Here is a 22,124-nt window from a genome sequence, read left to right as displayed (position 1 = left end):
TTAGACTGTTTGCGTGATTGCCAGCAGGATTACAACAAAACTACTAAACAGATTACCACAACATCTGGTGGAGGGATGTGTTAAACTCTAATGAGGATTCATATCAGGACTGGATCCAGGAACTCCACTTCACTTTCTTTACCATTGCAGTTTTTTTAATTATCTTCCATGATGAAAAACATGTTCAGTGAACTTATATGATTCTTTTCCAAACAAAAATTTGGATACCGATAAATGATGGTTCCAGGACACTTCTAGTTGATCCTCAAAGTAATTATAGTTTGAAAGCAGAATACTATAATAATAAGTAATACATTTTTACTTAACATTGGTAAAATTGAATCAGTTTCCGACTGTGACTAATTATATTATACTATATTATATTCATATACAGTCTAGGTCCATATTTCCCTGACAGAGGCTGTGTGGCCACTCCGGCCCTGCTGGGGGCGGTAGAGCAGAATGAAGCCAGTGAAGAAGGACTGAGTCCCATGGAAACCACCGTGTTGCTGTGATCCAAACACAGTCAGACAGACAACACTCCCACTGACAGTGACATGAACAACAGTCCGACAGGAGCAGGTACCTCTACACCGTATTCCATCGGTTAGCTTAAGTGGCTAATGCTAGCTAACTCTCAACGCGCCGGTGTTGCCAGATTTGCGTCATAAAACCGTCATCTAACGTGGATTTGTTAACTTACTTTTACAAAACTAACTTAGCCGAATTCCCCATCAACAGTTTATATTCGATGTGCAACATTGAACGACTCGTTAGGTGTCACCGATTTACTTTAATACTGAAGCAAACTTTAAATCCCGATGATTCTCAGGCGAGTTCTGGAGCTACAAGCGGAGCGACCTTTTTCCAAGCCAGTTTATTTAACGACGGACTTCAGAGATGAACTAATGTAAGAAAGTGTCGGTGACTGTGAATATAACAGTGTCTGTATAGTGTCTGTGAGCTCAGAGGCAGCTGTAGACTACAGACTAGGATCCAGCATTAAAGGGTTTTAAAGTTAAAGTCTGTGGTTCGTAGACGTGAACGATGATAACGGTATAAAAGAAAGTTTCCCTAACCGGTCAAATCAATGAGAACCGATCATATTAGGTCCAACGTGTAGGGTACATGTGTATTTATCTGCAGAAATTAATATAGTATTTAATATTATGTTTTTCATTAGTTAATAATTGTTCGGTTTTCGTTACCTTAAAATGAGCTCTTTAATGGTCCTGATGATAGCAGGTCCTCTTCTTTTCAGTCAGCCATGTTTCACTGAAGACTTATCTCACAGTGAAGCCAAAACATCTCGAGCGCCCCCTGGTGGCTGGCTTCAGTGCAAGTCATAAACCCTGTAGACTGCTAGAGAGCGTTAAACGTTTTTAAAGTTAGTCCCTTGAATAATTAGAAGATATTTTGCCGGTCTAAACTATGTTAATGGTACAAAATACTTAGTTTCATTATTAGAAACTAATGAAAACATATTCTATATCCAATTTATGCAGAGAAATACACAGAATCCTACACATTGGGCTTTAGATTTATCGGGTTCTCATTGATATGACTGGCTTGGGAAACTTTTCTGTACAATTAGGATAAACTATGACATTTTGTCGCTATTCCAGGGACTAACTTTAAAGACCTTTAACACTAGATTGCAGTTTAAAGAGTATATGCTACAGTATTTCTCGCAAAGAGCTGAGTTTTCAAATTAGTTTTTCTGACGCGTTTGGTCTTATTTAGTTATTTGATTAAATATAAACAGGGGTGGAACATCTTGATTTACAGATGAGACTGAAGCGATTGATCGAGTGCATGTTATGGCGGCACCTTCTATTTACCGCTGTTCCACATGATGATCACTACTCTGGCACAGGCTCTGGCTTCATTTGTGTCTCAATCATTCTGTCTTATAGGTGCACTATAGCACAGTGATTTTACCGGATGACGTCTAAGTCAAAGGCCCAGTGGTCCCCGCTGCCACAGACAGAGATCCTTGTGTACTGGGTTCTTTCCATTGGCTCACACATCTACTCCTTCTACCAACTGCACAGGTTCTCCAAAGGTAAGGTGCATGGCCAGATACCAGTCTGTCTGTTTAGTAGAATGAAATCAAATTATAAAGTGAATTCCTGTTTTTGTATCGCAGAGCATGAAGCAGGGCTGGCAAGAGAATTCCAGCTGGAAAAAGGCCTACTTAAAGGTTTTAAAAGGGTAAGTCTCCTGATGTTGCATCTCAACAAGTGTTCATTTAAACTGTTTGTGTCAGAGAAACTAAAACGCTTCATTGTCTTTATTCATGTGCTTTTAAATGTGGCTTTAACTCAACAGGCTTCAGGTGTGTGTTTTTAAAACTAGTTGTTTTGGTTCAGGACCCATCAGACTTTGAGTGGAGCTTCTGGACTCAATGGGCCAAGAAGTCCTTACTGTGGACTCTGACTGGTCATGGCATCTTATCCAGATTCACCAGCAGCTTTTACCCAAAGGTAGGAAGCAGCGGTGGAATATACTGTTGTTGTTGTTGTTGTTGTTGTTGTTGTTGTTGTTTTTATGTGTGAGATATTTCAATCCAACACATTATTTCTGTTATTCTAACAGCTTAGGGTTCCAGCGTTAACAATATACGGCCTCATAGCAGCCAGCGGCGTGTTGGGGGTTAAAGGTGTGAGTGTGCTGCTGGTGCATCTGGGTCTGACCTTCTCCGTGGCCCTGCTGCGAAAGCCCGCTCTGTCGTGGGGATGTAACCTGCTGCTGCTCTCCACCCTTCACATCCAGCCACTTCAAGAGATCCAGGTGGGCTGCAGTCAAAGGATGAAACCGATTTAGTAAAAGAGCTTTTCAAAGTAAAGTTAATGCTCTTTGAAGTTGAATCGGTCACATGGGCTGCACAGTTATTAAACCTTGCAAACACAATACATTTACAGCCACCATTATTATTTGTTTCCACATTTAAATTGTTATGTAAATTTAGATTCAACCGCAGTTGCACACACAATATACACAATAACAAGGTCTGTCAAACAGTTTGCTTCATTTGACAGGTGTCCTATTTGCAGTGAACACAAGAGGGCGCAAGATACTAAAGGGACGTGCAGGTCTATTATTCTCTGGCTGGAGAATTTGAGTGGATTTTTTTTTGTAGATGATACAATCAAGCCTATCATTTCTAGTGTTCCCTGATGATGAGGTGATGGGAAAAAGCTCATTACCTTCCTGTACGAATTTGGAGATGACCATATTCCTAAAATCAAGCATTTGCTGCAGCCACATGACAGAGAGGAACCGCAAATGCATTTTACCAGACACAAGACAATGAATTACAGCCCAAAGAATATTTAATCTGATTTAGTGACTTGCTTCCATTCATATCTACACTGGTTGCTCGTTATTGAAACTGGCTCATCGCATTTCACCACTTAAAGGATGCTGCGAGATGTATCCTCCTCTAAAAACATATTTTAACTGCAGTGTGGACATTTCAAGTGTAGTGGCAGCAAGGTAACCCAGCTCCAGTTGTTAGAGTAGATTTCAGAATGTGAAACAGACCTGACAGACCAGTGCATGGTTTACAAAAACGACCTCCTCCCCTCCTGTGCTGTCACCACCCACACACATGCAGCAGCAGCAGCACACAACCGACTACCTGAGTTCAAGCACCACTTCGAAATCATCGATATATTCCCAACACTGCCGAGCTGAGCTCATTAAAAGTTGTATGGAGGATATGTTCTTGAGTATTTGGAGGAAGTGAATCTAAATTTAGTGCCAGAGTGCCACTATTTATAGAAGGATTCCCCAGAGATTTGGTAAAAATAATTGGCCTCCCCACTGTGTTTCTCAGAGAGGCTGGTACGAGACTGAGGAGGAGTACTATCTGCTGCTCTTCAGCGTTGCTGTCTGTGGTCTGCGCTTCATCAGCTTCAGCCTGGAGCACTGCTGGTGCCCCGCAGGCCGCGGGGGAGTGGTGCAGCTCTGCTGGCTGTTCTCATACACCTTCTATCATCCCTTTTTCTACAATGGACCCATCGTCACGTACAAAGACTACACCGAGCAGGTGAGAGTGACACATAAAGTGCCTCTTTGGTTTTTTCGTCTGGAGAAGCTGATTGCTGCCTCTAAGTGGGGCTGATCTCAGGTCATGTTTTTCATACAGACGACACACGACTGGTAGTTCTGTTTTCAAAAGGACAGATACTTGAATTTTTCACATTTAAAGAGAAACAGATTATTTGGTTTGTGGCTTCTTTTTTAAGAACTTGTTCAAGGCTTGTTTTCACATCCCTCTTCTAGAGGTAAACGTAGAATATGTTACACAGCAAAGGGTGATGAATAATTGTGATCCACTACGAGGGAACGATACAAACAATGGAAGGTAAGAACCCCCGACTGGCCAGCAGAGTGTTTTTCCTTCGTCATAATCTGTTTGCTCCGGCAGTGACGCGCAAAGCCTCGGGTAAAGTGGATATGATGCAATTAAAAGGCGATAAAATGAAACGTGGGTTTGAGCATTGTTGGAAACGGAATGTGGGTAACATAGGGGAAGGTTTTTTTTAGACATTCAAATGAAGAGTGGTTACATATCCTCCCTGTAATGTATGAAGTATCAAGTGTTGATTATTGTGTTGCTGTCCTGTAGATGAAGATTCCGCCGGCAGCCTTAATAACATGTTCACTTTCTCCTCCTGCAGATGCAGAGACCGGCCGAGCAGAGCGACAGGGACGGATCTGCTCTGAGATACTTGGTGCTCCGATCGGGACGGATCGTACTGTGGTGGTGCGTCGCAGAATACATGATCCACGTTATGTACATGCACTCCATCCAGTCTAACGAGACCTACTTAGAAATGATTCCTCCTTGGGCCTTGGGTAGGTATTTAGACTGTGGGTATTTTTAGCTCTCATGCGCAACACAACATTGAGCTCCAGCTTTAATGTTTCCCTATCACTTCAGACTCACACACACACACACACACACACACACACACACACACACACTCAACATGTTCACACGATGCAGACTTTAAAAACATGTCTACCCCACAGGATTTGGTTTCAGATGTGCTGAAAACAGATTTACTCAATGCCTGTGATTCACGATTCAGTTTTTTTATGTGTGGATATATTTTATTTGTAGTTATTTATTAATTAATCTGCTTTTAAAGCACCTTTATGTCTTTGAGAGTTTTGGGAGATTTATGTAATTTATTCAAATCGCTGCTGTGGTCTATGAATAGTCTGATACTTGTGTAAAGCTCTTCTTCCTTGGCTTCACAGGCGGTCTGGCTTTGGCCCTTGTCCAGTTCTTCTATGTGAAGTATCTGGTGCTCTTCGGCCTTCCATCCATGCTCGCTACTTTGGATAAACTGGTTCCCCCAAAGCTTCCATCTTGTGTCAGCATCATGCACAGTTTCACGGGGATGTGGAGGTAAGATCAAACACTGGAACCCATCCCAGACGTTAAGTCTTACACCGACCTCGCAGACAGAATTCCTTAACACCTCAGTTGAAAAGCCAGAAAACCTGGAATCCTTGAGGGGAAAAGGTGCATTTATTGTGAAGTGCTTTAAGTGAAGTGCTTTGGCAATCAGATGTTGGGCACAGTGAATTGTCTCATCTTCTGTTATTACTGGCAATCAGTCCACTAGGTCACCTCCGCACCAGGAACATTAAATCTTTCTTTCAGACTCAAAGAGGAAATGGTTTGTTTGTTGGGACTGATTCTGAAGCCTTTTCACTTTTTAAGAGGTTTGTTGCAGCTTTTCGACAACGAATCGGATCAGGAATCAAATGAAAACATGTTAAACTACTTAATGCAAAATGTCCACCACAACAACTGTGTCTGAGGTTTAAAAAAGATCTCACAATTTGTAAATGAGTATAGCACATAGTCCAACATCATAACAGAAAACAGTAACATTTCTTTACTGTTGGTTTATTTTGGGTTTGTTGTCTTTGCACAAAAAAAACACAGTAAAAGACGATGCTTGGTTTACACTGAAGGGGTCACGATTGCTCAAGTGAGTGAACACGTACAGTGCAGTGTTGGTAACACAAGGATAAAGAACCTTAATCAGCAACACCTCAAATATAAAACAAGTTAGTTTTGTGTTCCTCCAGGATGCACATCACTTCTGGACAATGAATAATACTCCCATACTGCTCTCAGCTTCTAATTTATTAGGTACACCTAGTGAAAGCTAGTGAAGTCCTACAGTAAACCCTGCATTCATGCAGATGATTATATTCTGTTTGTCTTTCAGCTGTATGATAATTTTGCGGGCGGTAGTTTGTGGCGCAGGTGTTTCTATTATTCTGTCCACCTACTTCTATCCATGAGGGGGGGGCCTAGTAACAGAAACCTCCGTGTGTATAATGCAAAACAGAAAAACAGCACCACAAGCTGCCGCCTTCAGAATTGATCATTTAATAATTGAAAATTCATCAGTGGGTACAAAATGCTTAACAAAGGAAAGGCATAAGCCAATAAACCAATTAAAGTGAATGTGAATGAATTTGAATATCCACAGCTCAAAGCAGTTTAACAAAGATCGATCATTATAACCTTTTATGAAGGAAGGATTTATAGCCGGACGGTTGTATGAGACTGGATTAGATTCAACTACCTGTATCGAATCAATTGGTTAAAGTTTCAGTGGAAAATGTACTTAAATGGGATGGAATACAAACAGTGCATGAAGGAACCAACAGGCTCATGGACACTGTGAAGTCGAGGTGCAGGCTGTGTGTTCGGTGGGGCAGTGACATCACGCTTCCTGTAGACGAGCTGGGCCGACGTGCTGACACTGATGCACTCCAATCCAGCCCGTGTGTGCTGAGCTGGCCGATGCTGACAACATTGATGGAATGCATAAAGCGGTCCACCGACATCATCGACCAATCCGTTCAGTTTTACAGCCTGAGGGGGGGGACAAAAAAGCTGGGTTTTCTAATCTTCTAAATGACAAAGAGCAATCACACAAACACACACGCTTCCTACACACTCAGGCCCGGAGCTCAGGTGTGCTGTATTATGTAAATGACCCTTTTCTTTCTATTCCCAGGCACTTCGACGAGGGGCTGTACCGATGGCTCATCAGGTAAGAGCCACTTCACGAGCAGTGGACAGTCTAATTCAAATGTTAATGTGACCAAAAAATGGAAATGTTATCTAAATCAAATAATACCTCCTCTTATATACAAAAGTGTCTGTCTGGATATATACATATAACTCCATATGTATTTATTTATATAGTTTTATATCTATAATAGTGGCCACTGTGGCTGATAAGGTAGACGTGGCTGCCACTCACTAGAGGGGTGGTGGTTTGATCAAGACACTGAACCCCTGACAGCTGCTCAGACAATGTGTGAACAATGTGTGATGGAGAAAAAGGCGGAATGAATGTGTGTGTGTATGAATGTGTGTGTGGGTGTGAATGTGACTTGTATAAGTAGTACTATACAAACACAGTTCTATTTCCATTTGTTTCATATTTATAGCCCCCCTTTTCTGTGGGACATTGAAATTCTTTATTTTAAATAAAAGTTGCCATTTTTAGCTGCCTGGAGAATTTCTGTTGAGGGAAATATCTAAATATCTATTCCTTTCTATAGTTGTATTTCTATCTATAGATCTAGAGATCGATGTAGATTAAAGTATCTGGAATAACACATCTAATCAAATTCTGTCTGTTATTTACTGCACACTTGTTGTAATCAGCTCATTTCCCGTTGGGCATTAAATTTGTTGAATATTCTTTTTATTAAAAAAGGTGCCATTCTGCAGCTGCCCGCCCGCATGTGTCCTCATAATGGACAAAGGACGCCACATTTGCATGGAGGCTTTCTCATGATTATGAGGTCGCATGTTGTTGGTGAACAGTTCTTCTGTTGTGCTGCTGCTCCTGCACCCTGGAGAAATGCCTCCTTGTTTAATATGTGCATGTGTAATGGGAGCATTATGTGTCCCGCTCACTCGTAGTTTGGACAACGCACGTTATTAGTTTGTGTGCTTTTAATGATGCACACTCGGCTGAATGCAGCCCATCGAGAGTTTATGGTCCACTTGCGAGACGTCAGTTGCTTTGTTGAGGCAACGCTGCAGCTGCACGGTTGTCAGAGAAGAGTGTGATATTCTGAGGAAATGTTCCCTCGTCTTGGTTATTATTTGCTAATTAATGAGTTTGTGTGCGTGTGTTGTGTTATTTGGCAGGCATGACGGTGTGCGTGTGTAGCTGCCTTTCAAAACCTGAAGACGGGTTTAGAAGGAAACATGGCGTCCAAGTGGCTGCACGGAATTTGCCTAAGATCCCAGAATTTAAATTGCAAATGCAAGTTTCTATTTTAATCTGTGGCCCGTTGGAAACTGTTTTCTCCCGCTTAATGGTATCACTCGCAATTATCGTTCTGCAGATGCACAATTTGAGTCATGACACCCGTGACACAATGCCCCGCCGCTCCTCCTCAGGAAAGAGCTTTTAAAGAGCTTTTAATGCAGTTCTGAAAATCTGTAGAAATGGTCTGAAGAGGCCTAGATGAGTGTGTAGGTGTTAAATGATGTGCTCCGCATGACTCACTGACACCCCGTCTCTCTGGGCAGATAAGTGGCTCATTCTTCACCATTCGATTACGCTTTTACTGCCAGTCCACCACCACTGTGGCTCTCAGGTGCTCTGCTTCACTAACATATGCTGCATATGAGGAGGAGCGTTTGATCCCGAATCCTGTGAAACGTTAGATGTTCATAAATAAGTGGGGGCAGGGATGAGGTCGAGTGGAGCGAGGTCAGCTTTTAGTTTTGTTTCAGTTTGGCCTTAAAGCAAGAAAACTCAGAGATCAGGTGAACTGTGTCTCTGTAAAAGCTCTGGATCCAGTAATAATAGATGCTCGCCGTCTAAAGCCTCATGCATACAAACATGCACCTATTTCAAATTCTGTTTAATGCCAACGCATTGTTCTCTCTGTATGACATGTATATAATGTGGAAAAACAAGGACAAACATCCATAAAATAATAAATTGTTTCACATTGTTCATCAATCCAAATAAACAATCTTGGATTGTATCTTACAAAACTGAGAATCACACAGTTCATAATTCTCCTGTACGGCTGCCCCCCCCCCCCCCCCCCCCCCCCGCTCGCTGTACTCAGGTGTTGATTATTCAGGTTTTAATGTATATTCTGATTTACATCTGTTTGAAATATATCTGCATCTAAATGATTCACACACACATGGAGAGATGCTCAGTATGTTTAGATATTCTGCTCTAACGCTGGTACCTCTCCATCTGTCTCTGCACCTACAGCACTTTCATCCTCTCACATGGCCCGGCTGCTGGCCACTCTATTTAAAGCTCTGAAAATGCTGGCTCATCTTTCAGGAACATTGATTAGCCACAGGGTGGCTGAGATAATTAGGTCCCAGCTCAGCAACATGAGATGGATTGTGATATGTTTGTTGCTAAGTGTGTCGGACTCATGTAGCATGTTGAGACGCCCGGTTCCTCGGGGGCGGCCGAGCGTCTCACAATATCCAAGACTATTTGTCTTCATGACAGGAGCCACATTCTTTACTGATCACTGAGGGACATTATTCACATCAAGGGAGCGAGTGTACAGCTGCAATTCTCTGATATATAACACAGTGTAACCTTATTGTTCAGCAGCAAGACAGCGTGCATGTGTTATGTGTTAGATATTGGAGAAAATATTGGAATTTCACACAGCTGTCAATGTTCAGCTAATGAGCCAAAAACGCTGACATCAGCAACCAACAAACATCTGTCCACCGACAAATCCTGACAAAGCAAAAGCTGGTAAAACGTGTGTGAAGGGTTCGGTTCTACTCCCAGGAACCTTTTTGGAATCATTAACCCACTTGAAGGATTATTAAAGCCAATTTGGCAGAATCCGTTTTCCCAGGAGTGCCTTTATTTTTGCCTTTGAACGTCAGATTCATTAAAAATCAATGAACATGACCCTTTATATGACGGGAGTTCTTTAAACCCATTGGTGCATAGCAGTGTCATTTCCAATCATATGTAATTTAACATTTGCAGCTGCGGTATTTTCCTGTCTTCTTTGACTGCTTTAAAACAAAAATAACATTGATTTGATTTTATTCTGATAGCCTATGTACTTATGTGTGTCATGTGATATGCTGATGTTTCAGATACATCTATGTGCCGCTGGGAGGTGCACGACACGGCCCTCTGTCTCAGATCCTATCCACTGGTCTTGCGTTCGGATTCGTCTGCGTCTGGCACGGGGGCCGGGACTACCTGCAGTACTGGGCCCTGATGAACTGGGCCGGAGTTCTGGTGGAGAACGGAGTCAAGTCGCTCTTTGCTTCGTCCTCTATTCACTCCGTTGTTGTAAGTTTGAAACCCAAAGTGTTTACATCAGAACGGTACAACGAGCTGAAAGAGATTCAAGTTGCTTGTTGAATTCCCTGATCACTCTATTGATTCAGTTTCGTGTGGAAATAAATGGGTCTGGTCATTTGATTAAATGAGGGATGTTGCCCAGAGCTGTGTTCTGTCACATTTAATTTGGGATTGGAAATTAAAAGATGGTATTGACACTAATGACATTATTGATTATGTTAATTGCTCCTGATCAATTCTCTGGGAAGCAAAGCTGTGAGTTCTCAGCATTAACACAGCGATCTCATTATTGGAGTCTGAACACAGTGTAGAAACAGACAGAAACTGCATCACAATATAATGTTGTCTTTAACTTCTTGAAATCTCATGATAAACGATGATGACTGTGTAATCATCCTAGTTTATGGTCACACGGGATTATTCTACTTTGATGTTTTGTTGTTTCTCAGACACAGGATTGAATTCTCCTTCAATCTACCTGTTTATCCACTGATTTCCCAGGAGCAGTATTTCTCTGCAGCGATGAGAAGGCGCTCGGTCGCTCTCCTCTCTGCCTTCTCCACTGCGATGCTCATCCTCTCTAATCTGGTGTTCCTCGGGGGGGGACACGTTGGCAGAATCTTCTGGAAGCGTGTCGTCATACAAGGTAAGTTGCCCTCCGAGGCACTCACTCAATGGGATTTGTGTGCGCCTTCATTTTGTGGGATTGTATCAACTGGCTCTCTGTAAATGAGTTACCAGTGTGGATCATCAGTCATTTAGCTGAATTGTGGGGCATCATAGATTTCTCCTCCGGCAGCTAAAGATAGTTGGTCCAAAGCAACAGAGAGGCTGTAAATAAAATCATAAATAAAATATCATTAATAAAATATATTACCCTGATTAAAAATGCATCTTCATGCATCTGCACAGGGAAACTCTCCCTAATACCGAGACATCTGGTTTGCCAGAGTAAGACGGCAGATGATGAGTCGCCTGAGCTGCACTCAGATCAGTGTTGATCATTTCATCATTTATATCATTTATTATATATTCTATATAATATCCCTGTTGCTGTGTCTTTGCTTTCACCGATTCCTGCGGGACCTTTCTGGCTCTTGAGCTGCTAAATGCTCCACTGTGGTCGACCAGCTAGTCTCTAACCTAATCCATCTGCTGTCTGGTGATTGGCAGGTGGAGTGCAGGGGGTTCATCAATTCTATTGTTTGTTGAAAATAGCTGCATCAGCACAGGGAGAAATCCTACTCACACCGATGACCATTAAAACATCCATAAAGATGATGCTGTCAGCCTGGTCCTGGTTTTTCATTGCTAATGTTGTATATTTGTGCTGCTGTGAATTAGACTAATATCATATCTCTCTCCTTGTGGTTTCCTTGAGGACTGGTTCTGCTGTGACCCCTGAGAAAAAGAGAAATAGTGTTATCTATAAAATCTGAACACTGCAAAACCAAAGTTGGCTCCATTAGGAGTTCAAGCAGCTGAAGAGTGATTCTGCAGCTGATCCCGTAAACAGCCTCCAGCTTCTCTCTCGTTTGACTCTTGTAATTTTCCTCCTAATGATCTGTTGTGAAACGTCTAAATTGGGCTTTTTGACGATGTTGTGGAGTCAATGTAAAAAACAAAAACTCGTATTATTTCCTAATAAGAAAATTCTGTGTTCAATCCCCTTCAAAATAAGGCTGCGATTCAGCTCCGCAGGACATTTTTTTTCGTAACTTTATCTGCCAGCCGCCTGTTAACGAGTGAGCCCATGAGAGAACACAGAGTGTAGATGATGTTTATCACACATGAGGCACGTGAGACTGGAAAAGTCCAAAAGAATCTGATCTCAGGATGACATGGTTCGGTGCCGGTGAAGCTGCTGAAAACAAAAACACCTGATTTCCACAGTGGGATGTGGACCTGCTGTCCAGCTGCTCTATCCATGCGCCGCTCCTCGTCTGAACGCTCTGGGGATTTACCTGTTGTTGTGAAAAACATCTGACCCAGATCTCTTCCTGCTTCATTTTACATATAATGTAATAATGGAAATTGTCGAGACCCAATTCTCCAGAGTTCACGTCTTGAAACTGCTTCAATATTTTAACTTGTTGCTCATCTCCCTCTTTCTGTTCTCGACAATCTGTCTTCAAACCTTCGCTGGGTTCTATCTTCAGATGAGTATTTTCTCTTTGCATCTCTTTATGTGACAAATCTGAGCCGGAGCTGCCTGACAAAAACCATTCTCCAGTCGTACAGTGACAGTAATCATTTGTTGGAAGCCTGGCAGGCTCGCAGCAAGCGGTGCGTTCACATCCTCCTCCAGCGCTCCTGACCCCTTTCACACACGGAATACTGTCGACTCTGCTTAAATAACTTAAGAGAGACCTAAAAAGAAAAGCAGGGTGTTTGAAAAGACCATCTCCGCTGTGAATTATTCAGAGCGAGAAGCTCAAACCAAACAGAGAATCTCAGTTTGCTTCTATGGTGATTCGCTCGGGCCATTAACGCACTAAAAATAGTGCCTGGACGTGGCAGGGCGAGATTCAAATTGACCATTGGACAAACCACTTTCGTAAATTTCCCACTTTTAGTGACTTCTTACCTTTTTTTGCACTTTTAAATTAAGATATAATGGATCCTCCAGAAAAGCCCGGAGCCGCTCCTGGTGTCTGTGCAGTGAAGCACCGGGGGGGGAAGTCGCGGTTCACTTCATTAACATGAAATCAATGCCTTTAAATCAGCCTGTCTGGGGGGGGGGTTAGTGCAGGCAGCAGAGTAATTGCAACCTGACCTCCGGTGAAATGTATAAGAAGAAATACCTAATCACTGCCTGTGTCTACACTTGTGTTTATTGAGGATTTATAAAGTCTCTCCCATGCAGCCTGATAGTTCTAATGTAAGACCAGCTTCCAGTCACAGTGCTGAGTTGTCTCAGTATTAATGGAATAACTTATCATCACATTAAAGTATAATGGCTGCAGTGAGAACAGGTTGAGTGTTATGAACTCGGGACGTCCTGGGGTGAGAGGAAGAGACGAACGAGGGAGGAACAAGACGAACCTGGATCTGGTTCTCAAGTCCAGAGAAGTGAGGTCAGCTCACCTGTGTGTTCAGAGACAGTTGGACTTTTCAAAACTCAAAAAAGTGTAAAGGTTTAAAAAGCTGTCTGAACCTGTGGCAGAATCTTGTTTTGTCTATGTGGCTAATGTAGAAAAATGAGTTTCTAAAGTGACTAAAAAGCTTCTTCATTAAAAAAAAGCTGGTGTCTCCACATCTTAAAATCTGCAGCTCCCGATTTTCCAAACCTGAGCCTCATCATGTTGTTACAGTCTCACCTCTTAAACAACAATTATTATTTATCAGAAAAAAAACAGTTTAAAGTTGAGGGAAAAGGAAACCGAGAGGAGTTACGACCCTCTTTTCTTTTCTTAATGACCCTCTTATCTAATTTGTGTCTCATAAATTAATTTAAAACTTGCGTTGTCTCGATTCTATTTGTGATCAATCGATACTTTCACTTCTATACGAACTTAGAAAGTGCAGCTGAGGACCTGCTGGGGTTCTCATCTCCACCCTGTTGGTGCTGACAGCAGAAGTTGGACGACTTTTGCTGAGAGAGGATCTACTTCACACTGAGGGTGTTAATGAGATGCACATACCTGCAAAGACAAAGCGCTGGGACGCCTTGGCTCGACGCCGCCGTTTGCCTTGAGTGATGAATTCACCCGTCAGGAAATGCTGAATATTTCATACGTGTGCTTGGAATTGTTTCAAATAATGTCTCATGTGATTGAAGTAGCATTTATAATTCACTTAAATCGACTGGAAACATCATTAAGGCTTCTTTTGTAAGACAAATGCAAATGAAGAATAATGGACTTTAGCTTGCGGGCAAAAAATATGAACCATTAAAATATGTCTTTGGAAACCAGAGCTCGGGAAACCTTCCTCTTCTGCACTCGGAAAACTGACAGCACAGCCGAGCATGAAGCAGCCTGTGGGTGTCTGTGTGTGTGTCTGTGTGTGTGTCTGTGAATTACATTTTGACATGAATAGAAAAGAATAGACCATTCAACAGCATTGTGGGTGCAGGTGCAGGCTACGGACATAATCTGGAGGTGAGCCAGTTGGGGGGGGGGGGGGGTGCAGACAGCTGTTCTTACCTGCCTGCTCGGCCCTTTAAGGAGCAGCTATAAATAGCATCTGTAGCTCCTGTGGAAGAACGCAGGGCTCTGTCCATGGCAGCCACCATTTAGATTTAGTGTTTATAAAGAAAACTTATAAGAGAGAATTAGAGAGAATTATCATAAATTTTGATATTTTGTGTAAATCTAAATATTCCCTGTTAACCGACGTGTGAATCCCTTCTCTTCTGATCCCAGGCTGGTCGACCGTGGCCCCCCCGATGCTCGCCTTCCTCTACTGCTTCGCTCACATTGGACTGGAGTGGACTTCTCAGCCGCCATGAGTCTCCTTGACTTTGAATGGCAGCGGGAGCGTCTGAGCGACCGGACAAAGCCCCCCCCAGGTCTCTGGCTCGTGGCCACGGAACCCCCCCCCCCCCCCCCCCCCCCCCCCCCCCCGACCTGGCTGAGGTGCAGCGGAGCAGCTGTTTCCCTCAACTTGCAGGACCAAGAGAGAACCGGTCTGCTGGGACTCAAAGGATCAGTGTGGAGGGTTTCCTGAAACGTGATAATTAACTGTGAGAGAACGATGGTGATGCTGTAAACTCCCGAGCAGTCGTTCAGATAAGTCACATCTTGGCTGCGTTGAGGCGCGTTTTCCACCGAATGAGCTGCACTGATCCACTGTTATTCTGAGAAACAGGAGAATATGGACCTGGACTCAGTCCTGGTTCTGTGACTCTGATAGGATATTGCTCAGTGGTGCGGTGAGGTGGATAAATTCATGTTTACTGTCGTCCTGTAGTTCGCCACATGACGTGTGTATCCAGAGGCAGAGGAGGCGGAGCAGAGCAGCTGATCAGTGTCACTGTTTCTCTGTCTACGCTAGTTTTAGAAGATTTGTTGCTCAGAAGCTTCAGAGAGTTGAATTATCGCAGTTTCACAGGAAAGCACAGTTTGGAGCAAGGATTTTTTTTTAAATATTACAAGCTGTACTTTGTTTCTGCTGATGTGTTATAAATCTATTTGCTCCTTCAAATGTTGACTTGTGTTAAAAGTATCAAACTGTCCAAGTGGATAGTGTGAGTTCTTAGCTTCTCGGCTCCATCAACAAACTTTCTCAGTATCACTTTTCATGAGATAGGACGTTAGCCTTGGAAGTGTTTGAATAATCAATAAGTTATTTTAATGCAAAATGTGCAGAATCCTTTCCAGGCAAATTTCAATTTCAAGTTTCTCTACTTTATGTGAACTGACAAAACACGATTGGATGATAAGAAATGTATTCTATTAGATAATAACCAGCTGATTGCCTGATAACAATAATCTGGTTAAGACTTTATAGATATGAGGATCAGTTTATATTCTGATGGGAGAGAAATCTTTCTAAGCATTATCATCTGACCTTTAGATACAAGACATAATCTATCCCTGTAAGAGACTGAGTAGTTTGTCAGCTTTAAATAGTTTAACAGCAGTTTTTGGAATTTATTAGGAAGCTGTTTTAAAGAGCTTAATAGTCCAGTTTGTCTCGAGGTTAGAAAGTTAAGTTGCAGAAATCATTTGATCCTTTTACTATTCAAGGTGCACAACAAGCTTCAGGCTGAGTTTTAAGTCAGAGGTTCCATCGGGGAAATTCCTCATTGACTTTAAAAAACTTGTGTTGCCTCTGGTTCTCTGTTTGTTTTTTTGTTCTGCTGTAGCGATTGATTGTTCCCAAGGTTTCTCAAGTTTCTCCATCAGTTCAGATCCATCTCACCTGCAGGAGCAGAGGTGGGTAAACAGCCTGTTTGTCAATAAAGAATAAGAGTATAATGAGGAGCCTGTTGTTGAGCTTCCATTAGCTGATTCCTGTGCTCGGGATTATCACACCGCTGACACTAAGGAGGATCACTGTGAGCTGGGGTCAGCGAGGAATCCTCTTAAATGAGAACAGAACCCGGGGTTTATCCGACGTGAGACGCTCAGCAGGAGAAAACAACACCTGCTGACAAACCCTTTCTCTGGGAGACGAGCTGTGATCGCTGACTGAGCTGAAACTCACACCGAAACCGAGGATCCTCACCGGGCTCCCAACAGACCAAGCATCAACATACAAAATGTTTATTATGAAGAGCACAGTTTGTCACAGTTCATTACAAAGAGTTCCCGTTGTGCTTGTACATTTCTCATCCCGTGACATGTGAGTGTGGAGGCATGTGCATATGACAGAGAACACACATCAGAGCCCGAAACTGCTTCAACAATCATTGCAAGGTGATCTGTGCATATAGACCACTTTCCCCCGTTCCCCCCCGTTCACAATACATATGTATATAATATGGATCAGAAAAGCCTCTGGACAGAATCATTCCAACATAAGTGTGTTACTTGTACAAGGTTTGTAAACTGCCACAGTGTGTAATGGCTGGACCTGTCTGTGTGTGTGTGTCTGTGTGTGTGTGTGTGTCTGTGTGTGTGCTCAGAGAATAATGCTTTCATCTCAACAAATAAGACCACGGCACAGTTTCTGTTACTTTATCTTTGAATCCGTAATAAATGTTTGTTTCTTTACTTTATAATCATCCAGTTTTTTTGTCTGCATGAGAAATAGAGAAAAAATGGTTATAATGATCATCTGATTATAGTGATCTCTCTCTCTCTCTCTCTCTCTCTCTCTCTCTCTCTCTCTCTCTCTCTCTCTCTCTCTCTCTTATTGCTCTCAAGTCCCATATTTCTGAATGTTAGATTGCACCTACATCCCGTTGCTGTAGTTTATACTGTGCTAATACATATTATATCGTTTAATAACCAGGCAGCTATGAAGAGCTGACCACAAAAATATTTCTGTTTTCAAATCATTCCATAGAAGAGGTTTAGATATGTCACACTGCTTTTTCCGTAGGGATGGGGGTGGCGATATAATGAAGGCACAGTGTTGCATGCTTCTATAATAAAAAGGTATTTTAATATTATCAATGACGTGTTGGTGCAGTAAGGTAAAAGGCCTTTTCACTTCTCTAGATATTTCATCACAGTTCAACATATTGCCTTCAATGATTTTGTTTCTGTTTCTTAGAGTCAACCTCCATCCCATTTTATTAGTAAATTGGTTAAATTAAGTTAAGTTCCCTTTAACTGATTTGATCTTTTTATAGACTTTCATTATGAAAATAATTTGATCTGGTTTAGTTCCTGTTGGATAATAAAAATTGTGTAAAGAATAAGAAGTAGAAGAAAATTACATGTTTACATATAAATAGAACCAATCACAGAATTAAATAAGTTGCAAAATATAATTACAAATATCAACTCTGTCATTCATCTGTGTCATCGGTGAAGTGAAACAGCATTTTGTTGAGGATCAAATTAAATTATTCCATCTTAACTTCATGTAACAATCGTGTGAAATTCATTTGAATCAAATAAATATTGATATTCAGTTTGCATTGTTTCATTAAAAGTTAAATGTTGTTCCTACGTTTGTAATTTGGTGAATTCAGAGATTTACAAATGTTACCATCATGTCAGCTCCCAAAAGTGAAGCCAAATAGTCTGGATCGCCCCCTGGTGGCTGGGTTCAGTGCAGGTCATAGACCCTGCCTCCTCCTCGTTAGCAGATGGGACGTGCACCACATTATAAAGTCAAATACATTTTTCACACAGACGGTTTCTGTGATTTTAGATAATTCTTGTCACACTGGTGTTTGTTCAAGTTTTCATCTGTCTGGTAAATTTGGTTTTAATTAATTTGCTGCTATGAAACCAGGTCAAACGTCCTGATTGACAGCTGCGGCTGACTCATGATTGACAGCTCATGATTGGTTGGATGTCCATACCGCAGCTCAATGATCACACCTGCACAGACTCCGACCCCAAAATTACTCCAAACTTCAGAGGGGGGGGAGGGAATGGAAACATATCGTCCATATAAATATATCAAGCTACAGTGCAAACCCACAAACTGATTGATTCAGTGCTGTTGTGAGATATCAAACACATTCTCTTATCAGTTTCAAGTGCACTGAACTCAGTGCTCCGTCAGTCTCAGTCACAAGTGGAACAGTGAAGTGATCATGTAATAATAATGTGAAATCTCCCTCTAACCCAAACCAATCCTCACTTTTGCGATGACAGGCCCATTTATTTTTAGTGAGATGAATTTTTGATGGAAACGAAGGAGACAGGATGTGTCGGAGGATAAAAACCTCTTTTCCTCTCAGCTTGTCTCTTGTCTCGTTGAGAAAGATGGAATGTAGGGAACATAAATTATCCATATGAATAATAAATATTATAGAATAGTGGTTATTGGTGCTTGCCTGTTAAAAGAGTATTTCTACTGTAAACTAAAGATAGAGTCGAGCAGGGAGCAGCAAAGCTTCTTCCAGAGGAGCCTTTGTTATCTGCATAGCTTTATGTTGGTTTAGGAAATAAAATATAATAAATAACTGCAGTTTAAATCAGTGTAACAAAATAATACAGTATATGAATGACTGCAATTAATTTATTCTGATATTTATTATTGGCAATCTACATAAACCATCAATCTATGAAACTGTAGTAGGTCATTTGATCTGTTCAGAAATTATAAATATTTAATGTTATAACACTATTAATTATTGCTAAATACTAGAACCTGTGACTTTAATTAAAGTTTGAAAGCACATTTTTATTGTCTTATTAGGCTTTTGTTGATTGTTTTAAACAACTGATGATACAGATATAATTGTATATTTATGAGGTGAATCATGTCATCGGAGATTTGAGAGTTTTTGAAAATTGTGGTAAGACAAATTAAATTAGTAAAATAATGTTAAATTAAATAGAAAGTGGTGAAATTTGTAAAATAATAACTTTGGTGGTTCCTAAACATTAACTTCAGTAATTAATTGACCTCAGTTACATGTTAGTTTGCATTTCTTTCTATAAATGTATTTATCAGGATCAATAAAAACAAAATTAACCAACAACTACATTTTAATTCAATAATTCTTCACCAAACTTCTGGGTAGTTGCCCATATGTAAAGAAAATTAAATAACTTTCAACTGATGATCAGACAAGTAAAGCAATTTGAGGACGTTCCCTGAGGCTCAGTCAAGTGATTGTGATTGATAAATCGAGAAATAATCAGTAAATGAAAAGATAATAACTACAAAAATTTCTGCAGTCATATTCTTTTAAAGTCATACACTGTGTTAGAAGTTGTGATCATGTGGTTTTCCCCCAGTTTGAAGACACATTGAGGGAGCATGTGAGAGACCAGTGGATCAGAGGGAGGTTCCTCAAAATAAACAACAAAGAAATCAGTGACTGCTTCCAAAACACTTTCACACTTTTGATCGTTGACTCTCAGTTTGACTCTCATATTGTGACGGGATGATTTTCTAACATATTAACTTGTGCATGCTAACGGGTGTAAACATGAACCTCAGTGGCCATCGGAAGGCAAAACTCACCAGTCCACATATCCCGGTTTGCTTCCAAGACCAAACCTCTGATGACTCGTTGACAGCTCGTTTTATTTTGTATACATAAATAAATTATTTTTCAGAAACATGATGCAGAAAATGCATTCCTTACTAAGTTCATGTCAGTTTGTTAAATACGGGGCAGCAGCAGCAGCAGCAGCAGCAGCTGCATCACCTAACTGTGCATCACCAAAGCTAAAATGCATGGCTGCCATACAATACATATATTCATATATATAGAGAAAGATATATATCACCCGCTGTAGTGTTTATATAAGAGAATGACAAGATTGCAGAGGAGATAACTGACGGCTGCCACACAAGCTCAAATTGCATTCCCTTTTCTCAAGGAGCAGTTTTATCCGCTGGTTTATGGAAATGATAAGTTCTGCTGAGAGACGTCTTTGAAAAATCTGATTGCCTGGCCGGAGTTATCTGTTGTATAATTCATTATGATCCTGGCAGATGATATAATAAGATAATTCGTCAATGGCTGGAGGAAATGACTCGGAGACTGTTTCGACATCTGCAGAAGAAAGCGTCCCCTCTCCCCTGTCGCTGTGAAATGATGCAAATGACCTGACGCTCGGCCTCGATTAATAAAATACGCTCCGTCTGCATTTGGAGGCACGCGTCGACTTTATGTGACATGCAAGGAATCTCGTACCATAATAAACCAGTGGGTCATGCTGTTTCCACTAGAGCCTTCCGACAGGGACATGACTTCTGTAGAGACTCAAAACCTCAACCAGGTTTTTGGACTCAAGCTAAATTCATACCATTCAAGCTATTTGACCATTAGAGTGCAATGGAAAATAAATCAAACTTATATACAAGCATTTTCAGTTTTGAACCCCCCAGTGCTTAGTGTGACCACGCCCAAATCTGGGCCTTGACCTCAACGGGATGGTCCTCAGTAGCCAACAGGCATGACCCCTACAACACAGGCCGGTGGATCTCAGAGACCACGCTCAGGCCTAATCTAAACGGGTGCACCCAGTGCAGCCTCAGCAATCCAAGTCACTGGATTCTAGCTGAGTTTACAGGAAACTGATGCCGGATGACTCAGCACGTCCTTTCAGGAGAAGATATCCTCTTTGCCCAGTTCCGGTGAACCAGGTCTGGAGATGTCAAAGAGATGTTGCGGGGAGCCGACACTCGATGGCCTGGCTTTGAGCAGCTGAAGTGCTTCTGACAGCTGCAGCTCCAGGCCGGACATTCGAACGTTCAGGCTCGAGAGGTCCTCCTTCAGCTCCAGCTTGAGCTCCTGGAGCGAGGCCTGGAGCGTTTGCTCCTGGATGGGATAGAAGGCGTGCCGGGTCTCCGGAGGCTGGACGGGGCTGCGGTCCTGCGGCGTCAGGCGGAACTCGCCCACATTGTCCAGCCGCAGATCACTTTTGGTGATACCGCTGTCACAGGAGTCCGTCTTCTTCAGAGACGTCTGTGATTCGTGCACTTTTGTCCGTTCGGGCAGAACCTCCATGGATTCGGCTTTAGACACTTTGCTCCAGTTGTCGGGTTTGGCCATGGACTCTTTGAAACGACCCCACCCTTTGGCTTTAACTGGTTCGGCAAGCCGGCCTCCGATCAGAGAGACGGGAGGCGGAACCTGTAGCTTCACCTTGTCCGACAGAGGACATTTGGAGGGTGTTGAAGATGAAGGCGATGAAGATGAGGGCGTTGCCGGGCTCTCTGTTACAGTGACGATGCTGCTGGTGGGAAGGGCTGTCTTTGCCAGCGGGACGTCCACGTACAAGGGGCCCTTCTCGATGTCGTGATCCTCCGGCTGCGGTTTGTCCGGCGTGGAACGAGCCTCCTTCTGTTGCCGGAAGCGCTGGAAGAGTTTTCGTACCGGGTGGTCGGGCGGCAGGTTCAGAGGGGCTTCATTTTTACGCCTCTGCCGCTCCTCCTCCTCACGCTTCACATCACTGATCTTTCGGAAGACGATCTACAAGACAATTCAAATGTTAGAGGTAAAATCAAAACCAGCGTCGCAGCAAATCATCTTTTCTGTAGTTTGTTTGTAATGAGATTAAAATCTTATTTCGGTAAAATTTGGACACGAAACACATTTCAACGTCAGGTTTGACTGGAGTCATGAAGACACTGGTGTGTGTCTGTCTCACTGTGCAGCGACAATGCCTCAGAATGTGTGTGGTTTGTAAATGTCACTTTAATGAG

The 22,124-nt window shown here is 42.1% G+C and overlaps 2 protein-coding genes across 4 annotated transcripts in view; one reads left to right on the top strand and one right to left on the bottom strand.

Moving 5' to 3' along the window:
• The first annotated feature begins 428 nt into the window (after positions 1 to 428).
• On the top strand, positions 429 to 14,890 carry hhat (hedgehog acyltransferase). The gene is made up of 12 exons (XM_062401221.1): positions 429 to 582; positions 1,917 to 2,065; positions 2,150 to 2,214; positions 2,373 to 2,486; positions 2,599 to 2,793; positions 3,842 to 4,054; positions 4,689 to 4,866; positions 5,275 to 5,425; positions 7,062 to 7,097; positions 10,172 to 10,373; positions 10,887 to 11,031; positions 14,753 to 14,890. The coding sequence occupies exons 2-12, from the start codon at positions 1,945 to 1,947 to the stop codon at positions 14,836 to 14,838; spliced, it is 1,506 nt and encodes a 501-aa protein (XP_062257205.1). The 5' UTR covers positions 429 to 582; positions 1,917 to 1,944; the 3' UTR covers positions 14,839 to 14,890.
• Positions 14,891 to 19,189: 4,299 nt separating this feature from the next.
• The window catches only part of kcnh1a (potassium voltage-gated channel, subfamily H (eag-related), member 1a), a 33,047-nt gene continuing 30,112 nt past the window's right edge, over positions 19,190 to 22,124 (bottom strand). For all 3 annotated transcript variants that reach the window (XM_062400387.1, XM_062400386.1, XM_062400388.1), the window contains one exon: positions 19,190 to 21,891. In XM_062400387.1, the coding sequence (XP_062256371.1) occupies positions 21,022 to 21,891 (870 nt within the window). In that variant the 3' untranslated portion in view covers positions 19,190 to 21,021. The remainder of the gene's footprint in view (positions 21,892 to 22,124) is intronic.

This window comes from Platichthys flesus, chromosome 12 (genome assembly GCF_949316205.1).
Source record: "Platichthys flesus chromosome 12, fPlaFle2.1, whole genome shotgun sequence".
Taxonomy (NCBI): Eukaryota; Metazoa; Chordata; class Actinopteri; order Pleuronectiformes; family Pleuronectidae; genus Platichthys; species Platichthys flesus.
This window is presented reverse-complemented; position numbering and strand designations above follow the sequence as displayed.